Source organism: Hippichthys cyanospilos, chromosome 6, assembly GCF_059441005.1.
Source record: "Hippichthys cyanospilos isolate Australia breed blue-spotted pipefish chromosome 6, RoL_Hcya_1.0, whole genome shotgun sequence".
Classification (NCBI taxonomy): Eukaryota; Metazoa; Chordata; class Actinopteri; order Syngnathiformes; family Syngnathidae; genus Hippichthys; species Hippichthys cyanospilos.
Window position 1 is genome coordinate 17,269,167 of NC_142374.1, and position 16,664 is coordinate 17,285,830.

At 41.3% G+C, this 16,664-nt stretch overlaps 1 protein-coding gene across 5 annotated transcripts in view; it reads right to left on the minus strand.

The window, feature by feature from the left end:
- The window catches only part of trpm1b (transient receptor potential cation channel, subfamily M, member 1b), a 25,437-nt gene continuing 8,773 nt past the window's right edge, over positions 1 to 16,664 (minus strand). For 2 of the 5 annotated variants that reach the window (XM_088416540.1, XM_088416538.1), the window contains 25 exons: positions 15,637 to 15,832; positions 15,351 to 15,564; positions 14,525 to 14,649; positions 14,288 to 14,459; positions 13,829 to 14,003; positions 12,632 to 12,755; positions 9,699 to 9,771; positions 9,526 to 9,626; positions 9,116 to 9,292; positions 8,507 to 8,641; positions 8,305 to 8,355; positions 8,073 to 8,213; positions 7,954 to 7,983; positions 7,571 to 7,863; positions 6,054 to 6,282; positions 5,846 to 5,977; positions 5,424 to 5,552; positions 5,130 to 5,258; positions 4,580 to 4,831; positions 4,336 to 4,510; positions 3,414 to 3,434; positions 3,192 to 3,336; positions 2,521 to 2,726; positions 2,278 to 2,410; positions 1 to 1,813 (listed from right to left, as the gene is read on the minus strand). In XM_088416540.1, coding sequence (XP_088272666.1) covers positions 505 to 1,813; positions 2,278 to 2,410; positions 2,521 to 2,726; positions 3,192 to 3,336; positions 3,414 to 3,434; positions 4,336 to 4,510; positions 4,580 to 4,831; positions 5,130 to 5,258; positions 5,424 to 5,552; positions 5,846 to 5,977; positions 6,054 to 6,282; positions 7,571 to 7,863; positions 7,954 to 7,983; positions 8,073 to 8,213; positions 8,305 to 8,355; positions 8,507 to 8,641; positions 9,116 to 9,292; positions 9,526 to 9,626; positions 9,699 to 9,771; positions 12,632 to 12,755; positions 13,829 to 14,003; positions 14,288 to 14,459; positions 14,525 to 14,649; positions 15,351 to 15,564; positions 15,637 to 15,832 — 4,867 coding nt within the window. In that variant the 3' untranslated portion in view covers positions 1 to 504. Of the gene's footprint in view, positions 1,814 to 2,277; positions 2,411 to 2,520; positions 2,727 to 3,191; positions 3,337 to 3,413; positions 3,435 to 4,317; positions 4,511 to 4,579; positions 4,832 to 5,129; positions 5,259 to 5,423; positions 5,553 to 5,845; positions 5,978 to 6,053; positions 6,283 to 7,570; positions 7,864 to 7,953; positions 7,984 to 8,072; positions 8,214 to 8,304; positions 8,356 to 8,506; positions 8,642 to 9,115; positions 9,293 to 9,525; positions 9,627 to 9,698; positions 9,772 to 12,631; positions 12,756 to 13,828; positions 14,004 to 14,287; positions 14,460 to 14,524; positions 14,650 to 15,350; positions 15,565 to 15,636; positions 15,833 to 16,664 lie in introns of all 5 variants that reach the window. The other 3 variants (XM_088416539.1, XM_088416537.1, XM_088416541.1) reach the window with 2 other exon arrangements.

Sequence of the window (16,664 nt, forward strand, 5' to 3'; positions counted from 1 at the left end):
ATATATATATATATATATTGCCTTTCAAGAGAATATTCTTTCACATTTTTGTTAGACTGCATCTATATTCATAGCATTATAAAATATTTGCTAAAATGTTGATTCCTATTAGCATATTTTATAACTGAATGTCTCTTAATTTGAATATTTTAGACCTTGTCTCTAAACATTTTGATTTTTGGTAATAATAGCAGTTTATTTTCACAATGTAAGTTTTCCCTTAATATTTCCCCGATATAAGTTTTCCCTTAATATTTCCCCATTACTCTTGCAATCTTTAATAACGGCCTTGCAACCGTTTTTTTTTTCCCTCTTCAAAAAATTAGGACATCTTTTTTCATGACATTAAAAAAAATACTTTCCCAACATTGCAACTTTCCTTTTCCTACTTCAGATTTTTGCATGTAATTGTAATCCCCTTTGGGCCTTTTGCAACCCGAGACCATCAGAGTCAAGCGGGACCGTTGTCCAGCATGGCGGTTTCCGAGCAAACCTTTATGGATGTCATTTCTTTTGGGCGGTGTCGTCGGCCATCTTGTGCGGCGCTCCACGGCACGCGTCCACAAGGTCCCGCTCGCTGCTGGCCGCTCTTTTGTTGAGCGCCGGGCATCTTGCTTTGCGATCCTTAGCGTTCCAACTCTGAGATCTGTGCGACGGCAGGAACCTATCCTCGGCGACGGTCAGATACTGAGCGCCGTCGGACATGTTTCTCTTGACTTTCGTCCTTATCTGCTCCTCTGTGAGCTCTTGCGGAGTTCCTTGGTTTTCGTTCGGAATTTGGTGGATCCCGTCGGGTTGGTCGCGCTCCGCCGTGGCGGTTGAGGTCTGAAACTGCTGGATGGTCCTTCTGACCGTGGACACTTTGGGCATGTGACCGACCGGGCTGGGGTGCAGAGTGTACTCCAGGTCGGCGGGCCACCGATTGGGAGTTTTGGCTGCCTGCTCCACGAACGACGTGTAGTCTTGGGCGTGAAGCTCGTCATCGAGCGCCTCGGCCGGGCTGTAAACGATGCCGCTCATCGTCCTCCGTTTCGTAACGGGCGACGTTTGGCTCGGGCTCTCGACTGGGACGTGGCGCAAGGATTTGGTCCTTTTTGGGGAGGTCAAAGTCACGGGGGGCAGTTGGGCTTTTCTGGGGGGCTCCTCGGGTTCGTCGGGCGGGCTGATGATGATGGTGCTCATGCTTCTCCTCTTTGTCAGGGGAGAAGCGGCCGGTTCTTCGGCCGGATAGTGTCTCAGCGATTTGGTGCGTTTGGGCGGGGAGGACGGTTTCAGTCTGTTCTTATCCGAGATGCGGTCAAGCAGCTGCGAGCTTCCGAGGGTCTCCTTGCCGGTTAAGGTGTCGCTGCTCGATCCCGCCGACGCCTGCTTGGGCTCGCACGGTGATATGAGGATGTCCACGCAGGAGCTGGGCCTGCTTCTACTAAGGCCGCCTACTTCTAAGGACTGAGCGCACGTGCTGGAGGCTTGACTTTTCTGCCTTTCCAGACTACTTTTTGCCGGCTCCTCCGCATCCTTCTGCTTGGTGGCAAACTCCTCCATATCCATGTGGAAGCGGTAGAGGCTATAACCGTCGGCGCTGTTGATGCTGCCCTGGCGAACCAGAGAGGAGGGGTCGCACACCGAGGAATTGCGGGAATGAGTCCTGGTCAGCTCCAGTTTGTCCACCCCCGCCAGCTTTTCCAAAGCCTGCGCCATTCGGCCGTGGATCTCCTCCAGCTGGGCCAGGCGAAGATCCACCGTTTGCAGGGAGGCCTTCATGGTGTTCTCCCTCTCGTTGACCTCCTCCAGGCGCATGAACATGTTCTCGACTCTTTGAGGAGCACCAGAAGGATTATTATTACGATAACTGCATGAGCAAACTAGGGCTGAATAAAGACTCAGATTCAAATTGACTTAGCAACATAGTAGAATGCAACAGTATATATATATATATATATATATATATATATATATATATATATATATATATATATATATATATTTTTTTTTTTTTTTTTTTTTCATATATAGTCTAGATAAGTTCCATCCCTAAAAAGGGAAAACTAATAGTTTAATCAAAATGAACTTAATTGCCTTTGATGTACATTTCATGGATGTAGCTCAAAAATGGATGAAATTACAGCAATTTGAATGTTGAAACCCCTTGTTTTGAGAAAAATACGTTTAAAAATTTGACACATTCATCATTAATGGTGTGCATTAATACATGATGAAAAATAATACTGCTTTTTGTATGTATGTTAAACTAAATGTACTAGCAAAAGGAGGTCTCACCTTTCTGAGGTAACCTTGATGCGTTCATCGCTTGAGGACTGCTGCTCATCGACCTTTTCCCGAAAGTATTCCTCCACACACTGTTCTTCAAACTCATACAGATTTTTCAGCTCCTCCGGATTCAGTCTTAGCTCTTTGGTGGACAAAAAGGAAAAAGTAAAGCGTCTAGCAACTTGCGCCATATATCCAGTTTGAAAGAATTTTATGAAACATGTCAGTGACCAGATACAAGTATTTACTGACTGAGGCCACGGTCTTTCTCATCCAGTTCCCCATCTTGCCTCTTCCTAGCGCAGCGTCGAAAGAGCCGGCTAAAGAGGATGTAGAGGTGGCTGAAGATGATAAGAGGCGGGGGCAGGATGGGCCGGTCGTGGAACGTCATGATCAGCTGATAGCGCTGAAACTTCCACACCTGGTTGGAGATGGACTTGACTTCGAAAAAGGTGTTGCTGCGGAATGCACATCCATGAGCATGAGGACCACTTTTTGGATGATAATACAGAGTGAAAATACACTAACATTTATACACATATATTAGGGTAGGTAGATCCTTTTGAATTGATCTTAAAATGTAGTAAACTGTACATTTTTGCACATGATTTTGAGCTGATCATTTGATTAAAATGCAATATACTGTATATGTACTGTATGTATATATTAGTGTAGATCGATTATTTTGTATTGATTATTTGATTAAAACACAAAAGATTGTATCTATGTATTCGTGTAGGTAGATCCTTTTGAGTTAAAGATCATCATACTGTAAAATAATATTTACATATATTAGTATAGGTAGATTCTTTATAGGTAACAGTTTGATTTAAATACAATATTGTACATTTATACATATTCATTGGCAGTAGGTAGATCACCGAATTGGTCATTTGAGAGCTAGGCAAGATGTTTGTATTTACTTGAAGACAGCGATGAGCAGGTTGACCAGGAGAATATTGGCCACTAGAAGATAGCATGCCATAATAGCAGGTGTGAGCCAAGCTCCAGGGATGCACGGAGGCAACTTTTTCCCGTCCTCGTCGTACAAATGTTCGCCGCACGGAGCTGCAAGAAAGAAACAGCACTGTTATTACAGACATGCTTATTAAGGTTGATTTGATTTTGTTGTTTGGACTACTTACGGTTGATTTCCATTGCATAGACTTATGGAAGAGCACACATAAACACAAGAAAAGGTATTAAATCAAACCAAGAGCAATTTTCACATCATCCTTCTGTCATGATCAAGCGAGTGTGCAGGTTAAGAGCAAACTGCTCTCAATTTTTTTTTTTTTTTTAAGAAGAAACACATGTCTTAAATGGAATTTCATGAATGTCAGTCTTCACCCTGACAGAAGAGGCATTAATACAAATAACTTGAGGCAGATGATCATGTTTGTGAAATGACACTTATCTTATGTAGTCCTATGTATGTAAAAAGAAAGAAGCAGGTGCATCTCAACAAATAAGAATAGGGAACTTTATTTCTTTTAGTGGTTCAATTCCAAAATTGAAACTTGTACACTATACTTAGACTGCAACTTGACATTTGAAATTACCCATGGACTTTGCTGCTGACTTTACCAACAGTTTGCTAATAAAACAATAATCATCCCCACACAAAAAGTCAAGATTCCTTAACGCAGTCATTGTTTGTTATGCCCATTACTAGTAGACACAAAACTTAAATCTGGAAAACACGCGACTGGGATTGTTTGTTTTGATGTAAATGTGCATAAAAATACGTTGTCAAAAGAAAACATTAATAACACACTGGTCACAGCTGTTTAATCAAATTCGCTCCAATGCAACAATTGCATTAAAAACACCCACATCTGCCTTTAAAAAAAGTATTCAACAATTATCTTTCCTATTACTATGTAATGAAAATGTAGCCTTTCTATTGTTACATAAATATTTTCTATGAAGGTCAAATTAGGTTGACTAGGTCCCCGGTGTCCCTAATTTTCCCTAAAATGAAGAAAGCATCACAGCATACACATGAATTTGTGATCATCTGCCCAGAATCAGGAAACAGAATCTTACTATGAATTCTAGTCTTACGGTCTATCGAGTCGGCAAAAACCTCTCCATAGATCATCCAGTAGGGCATATAGAAAATGTTGCGAGCCAGGCGCCATGTCGGCTCCTCGTCGGGGTGCAGGATGGCTTGGCGGGCCACCCCGAAGCTCATGAGCACCACCAGCATGATGACCACAAAATACATCATATCGATCATCTGAAGGAAACGCAAAACGCATGTCATTGAACAAAACGGCTGGGACTTTGACGTGTTCTTTGGACGCACCATCTTTCCTATCATCATCACGTAAGGCCCCAGGTATTTGTTGACTCCAAAGATGTCCAGAACACGGATGTACCAGAAAATGATGTCAATGCAGTAGATGACTCTCCCGTAGCCCATGTAGGGCTCATGTTGCAGCCTCAACATGAGGCCCAGGAGGAAGGTGGAGATGGCCACCAGGTCGGTGATATTCCAGTACTCCTCCAGCCACACGCTGATCTTCTGCTTCAGCTTGCCGGGCTCTGACATCAAGATCTTCACGAGGAATGGCATCAATGAGCCACGGTGAATGAAACTGGGCTAACTCCATTCAAGGTATTTTTAAGAAAGGCGCGGAAAGGAAAGAAAGACCATGCAAGGAATAGACTTGAACAAGGTTAAATCAAGGTGTACTTCCATTCTTGACATGTAGAGGGCAGGCATTCCTCATTCATCTTCCATGATATATTGCTAGAGTTATAATATGAGCATTGACCACTCGTGGGTATCAAATATTTAAAATTGAGAGGTTGAGAAGAATGTCACCGGAATATTAGGACTCAATCGAGTTTACCTGTCTGACTTTTTCACTGCCGAGAGTGAGGATGTAAGCAATGACGGTCCATTCTTGTAGGGAGGGCCATCGTTCCATCTTCACCAAGATTATGTAGTTGTATAACATCAGGTAGCCTAGATAACATATCTGTAAGAGGAAGTGCACATAAGAATAATTCAAAAAATATTTCTTTTTTAAACTACATGAACAAATCCCCTGGCCCAAAAAGTCAAGCACGAAGTGTATGCAGGTGCTTTCCGTAACCACAAAAAAAAAAAAAAAACAATTCAAATGAATGAGATAAAAACTTACTGTGTTGAACCAGAATTTGGTGAAGGGCGCGTCATAAAATTCAAATAATCTTTTCCCAATGGGGATTTTTCTGACATTGGCACTGCCTTCCTCTTCATCGCCCTTTCGGGAAGTAGCGTCGTTAGGGTCCTAGAACGAACAAGAAACGGACATTTTCATTCAATTACTAAGCTAGCCCTGAATATAAAATCATGTATTTTTAAAAAATAGTTTAGACAATCACTTTACACCAAAGATATGGAATAAATGTTGTGAGACTCTATTACACCTGAATTACACAATGCAAAAAGGGTCAAGAAAAATAAAATGTCTGTTTGTATGTACATGGTGACTTCATTTTAAATGATAATCAATATGCAAAATTTAATTATAACACATATTTTATGCAGAAATACATAATTTAATTGACAATGAATTTAGACCTTGCTGGATTTTGTGTCGTCGTCTTTCTCTTTTCCCTCTTCTTTGCCTCCGGACGCAGCGTAGGACGCATCATCCCCGAGGCGGAAATCCAGCAGAAGAATCAGCGGAGGAAAGATGATCCCCAATATGACCTATTTATTTAAAAAAATACATTAGTGTTTATTCTATCTGCAAGCTTTCTTAGATTGAGCTGTTGCTCTTGAGGACCTTGAGGCCCGGGTTCTTGCCGATCCGCAGGCAGCCCATCCACATGTCTGTCAGCAACATCTGGCTGCAGGTGTGAGCGATGAAGTCGCGCTGCTTGGCCGCCACGGCCAACTTGAGACAGGTGGAATTGCTCCAGTTCACCAGCTCATAGGTCAACAGCTTCATGGCCACCTGCTCGTCATGCTTGTACGACTGGTCCAGCAGCTCGTACGCCAACTGCCCAAATTCTCTACGTAAAAGGAAGACATCAAAAAGAATTCTGAGGTAATACTTTCCTGTTTCATATTCATATATTTATGTTTATTTAATGGAATCTGTCACGCCAAGGAAATCGCAACAACATAAAAAAAACACGCCACCAACGAGCTTCGTAAGCCAACCTTAAAATATTCACACCAAATAATACATGGAGGTCAACGCAAAAACACACCAATTAGCATAACTGCTCCTCACGATCCTGTTCTCAAATTATTGTATTACTTTATCATTATCAACACACCATCATTAAAAAACGCAGATGCAAGCAAGCAACTACTCGCTGTCATTGTAAGATGGCTCGCAATAATTATTATTTTTATCTGCAGAACAGATTTGTGAATCATTGACTTAATTTTTAATGATAAATAGTTATTAATTATATGATAACATAATGATGAATGATAGAATTTAATTTTCTAAATGGGTGGACCTTTTATTTCACTGTTTAATCCCCAGGACATAAACAGTTGTTTTTACTAAACAACAAAATTTAATCATTAATAATTAATGTTGTTATTTCAGTTATTAATGTTTAATGCATCAATGGCCCTTTCTATGTGTGAGTTTGTCTGACTGCATTTGAATGCATCATATGTCTCCACCAGAGGTCAGAAGCTACCGGAGATTTGGATGTCAAGCGACATGAAAGGAAAGACTTAAAAATAAAAATCTAATAAGGCCATTGCATATCCATGTATTATTTGGTGTATTTATTTTGAAGTTGGTTGCTGTTTCTGGCCGCTATGTTATTGCATCTTCCCTGTCCTCCGACAGCGAATGTGCAATGCCAATTTAATATGGAGCTTTCCCAAGAATGCACTTTTTTCCCCTTCCGTCACGAATTAAGTCTAACAAAATCCGGTAATTCTGAACACAAATAAAGTGTTGTTTCAACACCATTTGGGACCATCAGTGGCCGCTTGATTCTAGGTTTAACAACTGCATTTATTTACATGAAGCGCAAATTCCAACTTGTATACAGCTAACAGTGATGTGATGCTTTTGAGCCTTGAATATGACAAGTCTCCAGTAAGTGGTTGTGAGCCGCATGGTGCATTCAAATGCAGTCAGACATTTCAAACTCAGGCAGAAAAAAAGACCATCGGTCCATGAAACATTGAAAACTAATAATAAAGATAATTGTTAATAATGCCATATTACTGTTTAGAAAAAATGTCACTCAGGTCCCTGGAATTAACCTGCAAAAAAAAAAAAAAAAAAAAAAAGGGAGCCTTGTATAGAATATATAGTACACTAACTTTGAGTTGTTCTCCAGGTCTTGGGAGATGTCGTCCACGAGCTCACTCTCAGAGCACTCATGTGCCATGGCCTTGAAAAGTTTGCAGGCCACCAACGCCTTAGCCATGGCCTCTTCTCCACGTTGCCACAGGAACAGCGACATCTTCTGGCGTTTCATCAGCACCGCCCACAGCATCAACTCGTGGAAGGGATACTTGAAGCGACACACCTCCGGGTCGTCCACGTCAATGTCAACCTCCTCCTCCTTTTTCTTTTTGGCCTTTTTCTTGCCTTTCGGTCGAGGTTCATCATCCTACCCAACAATAAAACGCCAATGACTTTTCCGTGATGTTTTCATTTTGATACATCATCCGAATTGTTTGGCTGCAGATGGACGCCTCACCTCCATCCCGAGCAGCTTGAGAGCTTTGGGCTGAAGATACAGGAAAACACATGCTCATTAGTGTCAAGCAGACAAATTGTTCTAAATGTTGAATGAGCTGCTTTTTAATTCCCGCGCACCCTTTTGAGTCCATACAGAGTATTGTAGAGGTTGCGGAAAGCCTTCCTGGTGTAATTACTCCTGTAAGCTCCACCCATGAGGTACTCCAGCACCAAGCCGATGTCAATCAATGTGATCTGGTAATCTGGGGGAAGGTTTCCCTGCAGAGAAAATGACAAAACACACACACAAAAATAATCAACAGAAATAACTTTACAGGATTAAAAACATCCAGCAAAAGGGAAAAAATACCTTCTTGACATCCCTAACTACAGCATGCAGCGTATTTGCGGGCCCAAGTTTCTAGTACAAAATGAAAGGAATTCAAAATTAGCCACTGGCCGGTTCATTTCAAAATACAACCATCATAAACAAGCCGTTTGTTGCACGACTTAAAAAGACTGGCGTAGAAAAAAGTGCAGTCATTGTGCATGCACTTTTGTAAAGGCCTTACCGTATTGTACAACTCCTCCAGTCTTGGAATGGTGAGGAAGTGGTGAATATTGACGCCGTTTTCCAGAAGCAGCTTGACAAAGTCCACTCGGTCCAGCACCAGAGCATCCATCATGGCCTGTTCTAGAGAATTCACCTGACAAAAACAACACCAAAACAAGAGAAGGTATAGGTTTGTTCATATTTACATCAAACATTGACGTGTGAAGGGATTTATATGATTTACAGTAGAGCCCTGGGTTACAGCGTCCCTGGTTTACATTTTTTTCACGTTACAAAGTGGACTACTAAGGTTTTTTTTTTTCCATCCCCTCTTTACGGCATTTTTTCCACTTTACGGCATCAACAACAAATACAAAATTCAAACTTGGCAGTCAGTGTGCGCGGGTATGGCTGCGAGTTGCACCGCGCTCGTACGTCACCACATGCGTCACTGTATACGTGATTAAAATGCTGGTCTGCTATTGGTCGGTCACAGCGACTCTAAAACGCTGGTCTGCGTCAAGGTGTCATTAAGATGCGCCTATGCTAAAGACTTGACGCTAACGTGGTTAGCAAATGGTCAAATGGTCATGTAAAAAGGGTGACTGTTTAATAAGTCCAGTTTTACCCAACGAATAAGCTCCAACTTCCGTGGATCGGTTTCTTCCGGAGGTTCGGGTTTTGCTTTTCCTTTGCCCTTTCCCTTCTTGCCCCTGTTTTTGTTGCGAGGGGCATTGGCGGGACTTTTCTGCTTCTCCTGGATCGGGGCCACCGCCGTTGCAGTGCTGGCGATGGCACCAGCAGGCTGATGGCAAAAGTAAACACAGGTGAGTACAATACTCAAATCCGTTTCTAATATTTTGACCCTCCCAGCAATCCAGTTCACAATTTGGTGTAGAAAAGCAATTTTTTGTAAGATGGATTACAGTAGCGGCAAAAATAAATAAATAAATAAAATAACACCCCCACATTTGTTGCTAACACTTTAAAACTATGTGGGATGATGACTTGACTCAATTTGTGGCGTGCATGGCTCACGGGTAAATTATGTCCGTAGACAAAGATGTGATTGCGAGCAATGTCCACTCGGTTCCAGGCCAGAGCCAAACTGAGTTGGTCGGCCGCTGAAGCGTTGGTGCCTGTCGTGACACAACCAAAATTCAAAGGTCATTGTCACAGGACTTTATACATTTAATTTTGGGGAGTTATACCTTTTAACAATGCTGTAAGAATGGCCATTTCGATATCTTGCTGACCTTCGGAGCCCATTCGAAAAACAGTGATCTATTTGAAAAGAAGAAGCAAAGACAATTTGAAAAAATGATGGGCACTGACAGGAACGTGGGCCGCCATGAGATGATGATTATGCACCTACTGTTAAACGACAAAATAATTATGCAGTACCCGTATTACAAACCAGGGGACAGTAATGCACTTTCATCAGGTTACCACCCGACAGTAAACGAAAAAACACGAAAGGAAAAATGGTGTCATGGCGATTTCAGAAGACAGGAGATTGAAAACATACCACAACCATTATGTCCATCAATAGTTATGAATCTTTTGAAATCTTATGAGGCAACGTAAACCGAAGTGGAACCGCCGATCTTAGAGATGCTCCTTCTGAGCTTAGCTAAATGCTAAACACTCTTTAGCTAAGCTAAATGCTAAACACTCTAACACCGCTAGCGAGTCTTTTATTGCCAGATCCGTCACACACGAAAGGGGTGATCTACAAAACAATTAGTGGAAAATCGCTATTTCCCGGACTATTGTATTTAATAAATCACGAAAACCTAGCCACATTCCCCCCCCAAAAAAAAACATTCCCAACGTGTAGTCCCGGTGGAAAGTCCGGACATATTTTTAAAGATTAGGTTGGAAACTCTGTAAATTTTATGTTATGTTCCGCTACCACTGAAAGCAATTCCTGACAAATTAGAAGATACTTTAGGAAAACTTGAAAATGGACTCATGCTTAAGAGTATCTTTAAACAATAGTTTAAATGTTTTCTTGTTGTACTAAAATATTTTAAATGTGTGCGGGCGAGTAAATGGGACCACTTGTTAAAATGTTCCATTTTAATCTTTTGTGCTTTTCTTTGATGTTACTTAAAAACAATGTGCTGACAACCTGAGATTGAGATCTTTTTTCTATAGATTTGAAAACCGAGATCTCAGAAATATGCATAACATTCGCAGCGTAATATTGTTATCCTGTATTTCACGCTTCAAAACAGTGAATTTTGTAGAAAACTGCGTGCAACTGAATTGAAGCCCGTTGTGAAATTTTTACGGTTTGGCAAGAGCAGTAAGTCTGAAAAAAACACCCTGCTTCACTGTCTTCGACATCGCTTCTTGGGTCCCCGTTGCCGTTACGTCTTCTCTAACCCCTTGTAAAATTTGCATTTTCAACAAGTTGGTCCCCTTCTATTGCACTTCTACAGCACCCAAATGAAACAATGTTGAACAAATGGTACTTGCAGTAATGTCTGCTAAATAAAAAATTCTGAATTTTACTTTTCGTAGCTTTCTGATTGTATGAACTCTTACCGACCCCAAAAGCGAGGTACCTACCGACCCGTGACTTCTGTGAACCATTACAAACCTACTTGATTGCCTTAAAATGAATGGAATTGTTACAATGACTGGAATTAGCATTGCAAAGTGGGATACATTTCTAGAAACTGTCATACTTAAACTGCAATACAAGAAATGACACATTCAATTTTATAACTCATTAGCCCAGTTGACTTTTTACATACTCGTAGCTGTCAATGGCGCCGATTTCTCATTCACTGCCAGCCCAGTAAAAATGTACCTTTCACAGTTATAGCTGCCAATGGTGGCAAATGAGTTTCTAATAAGATTCATGAGATGATTAATAATATCATCAGAGGTTATAACCCGTGAACCACTATTGGACTGCCCCAATTGGAACTATACACCCCAAGCCCTCAATAATCATTTAGCAGTGCGCTAAATTTTGTTCAAATGTGACGATATAAATAAACGGTTATTTAGCTCTAGTGATTGAGCTCTGAATTCTAAATATGAGGAATTGAAATTAAAAAAAAAATTGCATCCACATCACTTTGGGACATGTTGTCCACATATTTTGCAATAAACTGACTGCGTATTAACAAGCACATGCGATACACGACAAGACATTGTAGGCACTCAATGGCCTGCACTTGACCTTTGCAGCGCAAGTGGCCCGTTGAGACAGACTACTTGAGAACCCGATGGCGTCACTTCAAATTACATAAAATGCTGTCAGTCGTGCGCATTTGGAGCTAATGGGATTAAGATGGCATGGCAACAATGTTCTGGAAATCCATATGGAAGTGGGAAATGTGACAAACTGACTTTCAAATGCAAATTTGGTGAAAGCTGCTGCATGTCCCGCTACTGATGTTTTTTCTTTGCCAGCTGCTCACTAGGAATGCATTTAGGGCGATTACATGACACCAGACAGATTCACCTGTGGGTCGTGACATTTTTTACCAAAAGCTCAATTTTTATGTTGGCTGGCTCACATTTACATAAAACATTATGGGAAAAAAAAAGCTGCGGTGATGATCAAAAGTTGCTTATCTGTGTGTGTGAGGGCATTAGGCGGTCTAATACGTGCGTGATAGCACTCTGATCTGAGAGAAACCAGACTAAGGATTATGGAGATGGATCTTCCATCTGTGTGGTGTAGTGCATGCTTACTGTGACTCATGAGGCAAAAGCAAGCACAAAGTCGTATGCTCAGATCTTTCTTTTCCATCCAAATGTAAGGAGTGCTCAGATTAAACTAAACACATCGCTTGATGGCGCTTTGATTGAGCGTGCGGACGCTTTGGAGGAACACTTGTGGGATTAAAGTGCTTTCTGGTCACTTTGTGCCAACTTGACAGCGGCGGTGACGCCGAGGGTCGCCCCTCGACAACCTTTGGCTTCGATGCACCAGGATGATGCGGATTATTCCATGAGGACGGCGATGAGAAATGACAAGCAGGTGGCGGCGATTATGTTGATTCAATATGTTAATCGAAAACACACACATGAGCGGATGAATGAGCATGGAGACCAAATGCTTGACATTCATGTTTATTGAGGCACGCATGGCTTTGAAATGGTTCATTCCCTTACTCACCAGTTCCCTCTTCTTCATGCACTCCATCACCATGAGCAGGATTTGCTGCGATTGGCTCTTGCTGTAGTTGAACGTCTTCTGGATGGTCACGAGCAGTTGGTCTCGCACGTCGTCGTTGACAAGCCTGAACGAGGAGATTCGATTCACTTATGTGGCGCGCAAAAGCTTGCCATCCGTTTCCCTTGATGATAAGGCTGGGAAATTAATCAAATTAACTCGATTCATTTGTCTTTTTAAGTTATTTGAAAATGAACTAAATGGTCAAAATTAGGATTTGCACACGTTGTTGGGTGGCTGGCTTCTGTGTTTACTATAGTTATTGAAGACTAAGTAAGCATTTAAGTTAAGAAGTTTAGTAGCTAAAGTCAGCTTATTTTGTTTTTTTTAAATGTATCAAAACCTTTAAATGTTTGTCAGGTTCATTAATTTGATTAAAATGTATTAAAAAAAAATTTACTAGTCACACGTTTGATGTCTTTCTAAAGCTGCATAAATAGAAGACAATTGAAAAAAAAAACTATTGTTTAATTGATTTAATAGGAAATACCATGCTTACTTTGGTGTCCAAACTACAGTATGGGGGCCATTTGTGGCCTTACTTTTATGTAGTTGCAGCCTGTAGGATAAATACAAAAAAATTGACATGAGCTGTGTGGCTTTCCTGCACTACAACTACAATACATTTTTTAGGCCTATTACAAGTTAAAATAATACTTTTGGTCTTGTTTTTTTTTTTTTTTTTAAGATATACAGAAGGTGTTGAGGTCATCTTAAATTGCTGTAGAACTTATGTGGAGGTTTGATTCTGCTGTTGCTCAATAAGATGGGCAGACCACCCCACCGCTGCACAAAAATCGACGCCATTATACAACTGGTCAGTGCATACATGTGGGTTATATTTACACATTATTAAAAATACAAAAATGTTGAATATGGTTTGCTCTCTTTGAGAATGCGATGTTAAAAAAAGTTGAATATGGTTGCCTGAAAATTTTTGGAGTATTTTGCCTGATGCCAGATATATGGAAAAAAATAAATAATTGTAAAATTGTTAAGCATACCATTAACGCGCACTTTTGGACTGCTTTTAGCATTTTCCAAATTATTTAATGTTTGATTAGTTTTAGCATTTTACAAATGAGTTAACTTGCACCCGAGATCAACAATAGCTACGTTTTGACAGCCATTTTGACTCACCCTCCATCCTCGGAGAACTTGTGCGCAAAAGAAATGATATCAGAGGCGCGACCGCTTCCGTCGCACACCACCACCGGAATCGGCGGCTCGTCTCGCAGACTCTCCAGCGCGATGGATATGACGTTCGGACCTCCTTCCACTATCAGACACACTAGTGGGACACCCTGGCCCAGACCTTTAAAACACACCAAAAGTAGCCTACGCTTTTTTCTTTCATTTTTATTTGTCATACGACACATAATGAGCGGAATGTTGATGTTGCGGACACACAAAATGGCCGACGAGAGAGCGAGTGAAGTGTGTGGTGACAGCTGAGCATCCCTTTGCTGTCCCTGCCTTATCCGAGCTCCAGGCATAGGATGACAAAGGGAAGCCCATGGGTCACAGACGAAGCTCCCCGTCCGCGAATCCGACACGTCACGACGAGCGAAGCCCCGGATGCGTTTGGGTGTCACTTACGGGTGTTGATCTTCTGCAGCGAGATGTGTTTCTCCAGCAGGCGGCGTAGTTTGACCTCCGAGCCGTACTTGCCGCAGGTGCCGTTATCGGTCAGGATGAAGTGCGAGTGGCTGTTGTTGAGCACGGCCAGCTTGCTCAGCGGGTTGGCCATCGTCTGGTAGGGTCTGGTCACCTGAAGAGAGAAGACCCCATCAGCTGGTTTTTCATTGAAGGATCCTCTCGATTTTGGATGCTCACATCTTTCCCAATCAGGTCCTCTTTGTTCTCCAGGATGCCCCACGGGGCGATTCCGATTGCGCAGACTTTCCCTCGCGACTTGGAGGAATGGTCTTTTAAGGCATCTCCCACATGACGGATCACACCTAACAAAAACACGTTGCGTCAAAAAAGAAACACGCATCCATAAGAACACCTAGGCCACTTGCACCATCTCTAATCTACTGGTAGAGGATTAAATTATTCTGACTGTCACTATACATTGCTGCCATAGATAGATGGACAGATACACATTAGTTTTTGATTTTGATTTGATAAAATATAAATGACAATTAAAAGAAAGGCTAATCAGTATATATTACTGGTCAAAACAGTAGGTGTTCAAAAGGAAGAAGTACAAAAACCTCTAGCCCTTTCTCTATTTTATTGCACATCGCATTCGGGTAGTAGGTCAACTGTGTAGTTATACAGTACTAAACCATAGAAATGTTCATATCTTTATAGAAATGGAGGGTCAGCTCGACACAATTTACGTGTTCGTAAGGACGAAGTAAAACTTCTATCCCTTTTGCTCTATTTTTTCAATGTCAAATTCAGATAGGTTAACTATGTGTAATTAAATACAGTAATATAAAGGATAAAAAAAAAGAGATTTTTCATCTTTATAGAAATGGAAGGTCAGCTTGCCATTAATGATGAATTGTGCCCTCAACAAAGCTCTTAATTGTAGTGTTTAAACCTGTCGCCCCCATTATATAATAACAGTTGAGTGCAGGGCTAATCTTCTAATGTCACTAATAGTTATTAATAGTGAATCATCCCAGGCTGTGACAGTGGGCGTCCTCACCTGTGTTGACTCCGCCCGTGAAGATCCAAGCGCCCGTGGTGACGGCGGCTTTGATCAGGCCTTTGCCAAACACCTGCTTGAGCTTGGGCTGGAGGTCAAAGTTCTGGAGGCCGCCGTGCACCGAGATGAGTAAGGTGGGCAGCTCCAACTGCCAGTCCTTCACCATCAGATGGAGCAAGTTGTCCGGTTTGGTGTCGTAGGAGACTCGGATGTACTGGAGCGGGGGGAGCGGGGAACGCCGTGTGATTCGCGGCTCTCGCGATAGCCATATTCTGCTTCTGCTTACCATGGCCTTGTTGATGAAGCCTCCGCCCTGGAACTCGATGACGCCGAAAGAGTCCGTCGGGTAGGTCCTGGTGTGCTTGATCACGCTCCACTTGTCCTTGGGGGTGTCGATCTGCACCAGCTGGTGGGCTTCCTCCAGGGAATTGGCGCCGGGTGGGATGGCCACGTGCTGTGTTGTCAGCTGACCGCACGCACATCTGAACACGACGCGTGTCACGACTTCGTTTGTTGGACGGCAATTTGCATGCACATCGTCTTTCAGGCTTTTTGACAATTTTGACAAGGTTCCTTGAGAACCACCCCGTGCTTTTAGGAATACTTAACTACTTAACTTACTAAGCCATTTCCGGCAGTATTTTTTCAATAATTCGATAAACATTTCTTTAAAATACCTTTAAATGAAAAGTACCTTTGAATGCATTTTGTCAACTAGACATTTTTACAGACATTCAATCCCAGATTCTTAAATACAATATTTTTTTTACATTTTATTCAATGAGGGGGAGGCATCATTTGTACTTTTTTGTACTCTGTTGTAATGTTAAAAGTACCAAAGTAATTGATTATTTTAGGTAATTACAGAATAAAGTAATCACTTCAGGTAATAGGGTGATATGAACTAAAAAATGAATTAATTCATGTAATAAGTACTAATCATTTTAGGTAATAAGTACGAAAGTGATCTAGCAATTAAATACTAGTAAAGAAATAGATTCCTTTAGATACTAAAGTACCAAAGTAATTACTTTTGTCCTTATTACCTACAAAAGTAGCTAAGGTAAACCAACTGGAATGTATAAAGGAATTGATTAGTTATTAATTACCTGAAGTAATTGATTACTGGTAATTATTTCATTTAGCAACAGCCATGCTGAAGACGCCTTGGTCGAACACTTGAAAATAACAATTGGGATTGAATGATTTCACATTCACAAATATGAAATAAAAATAAGAAAGTTAACTATATTGAAGTATGTATATAAAATTAATAAAAGTTACCAAATAAAGTAACAGGAAATAATATAGATT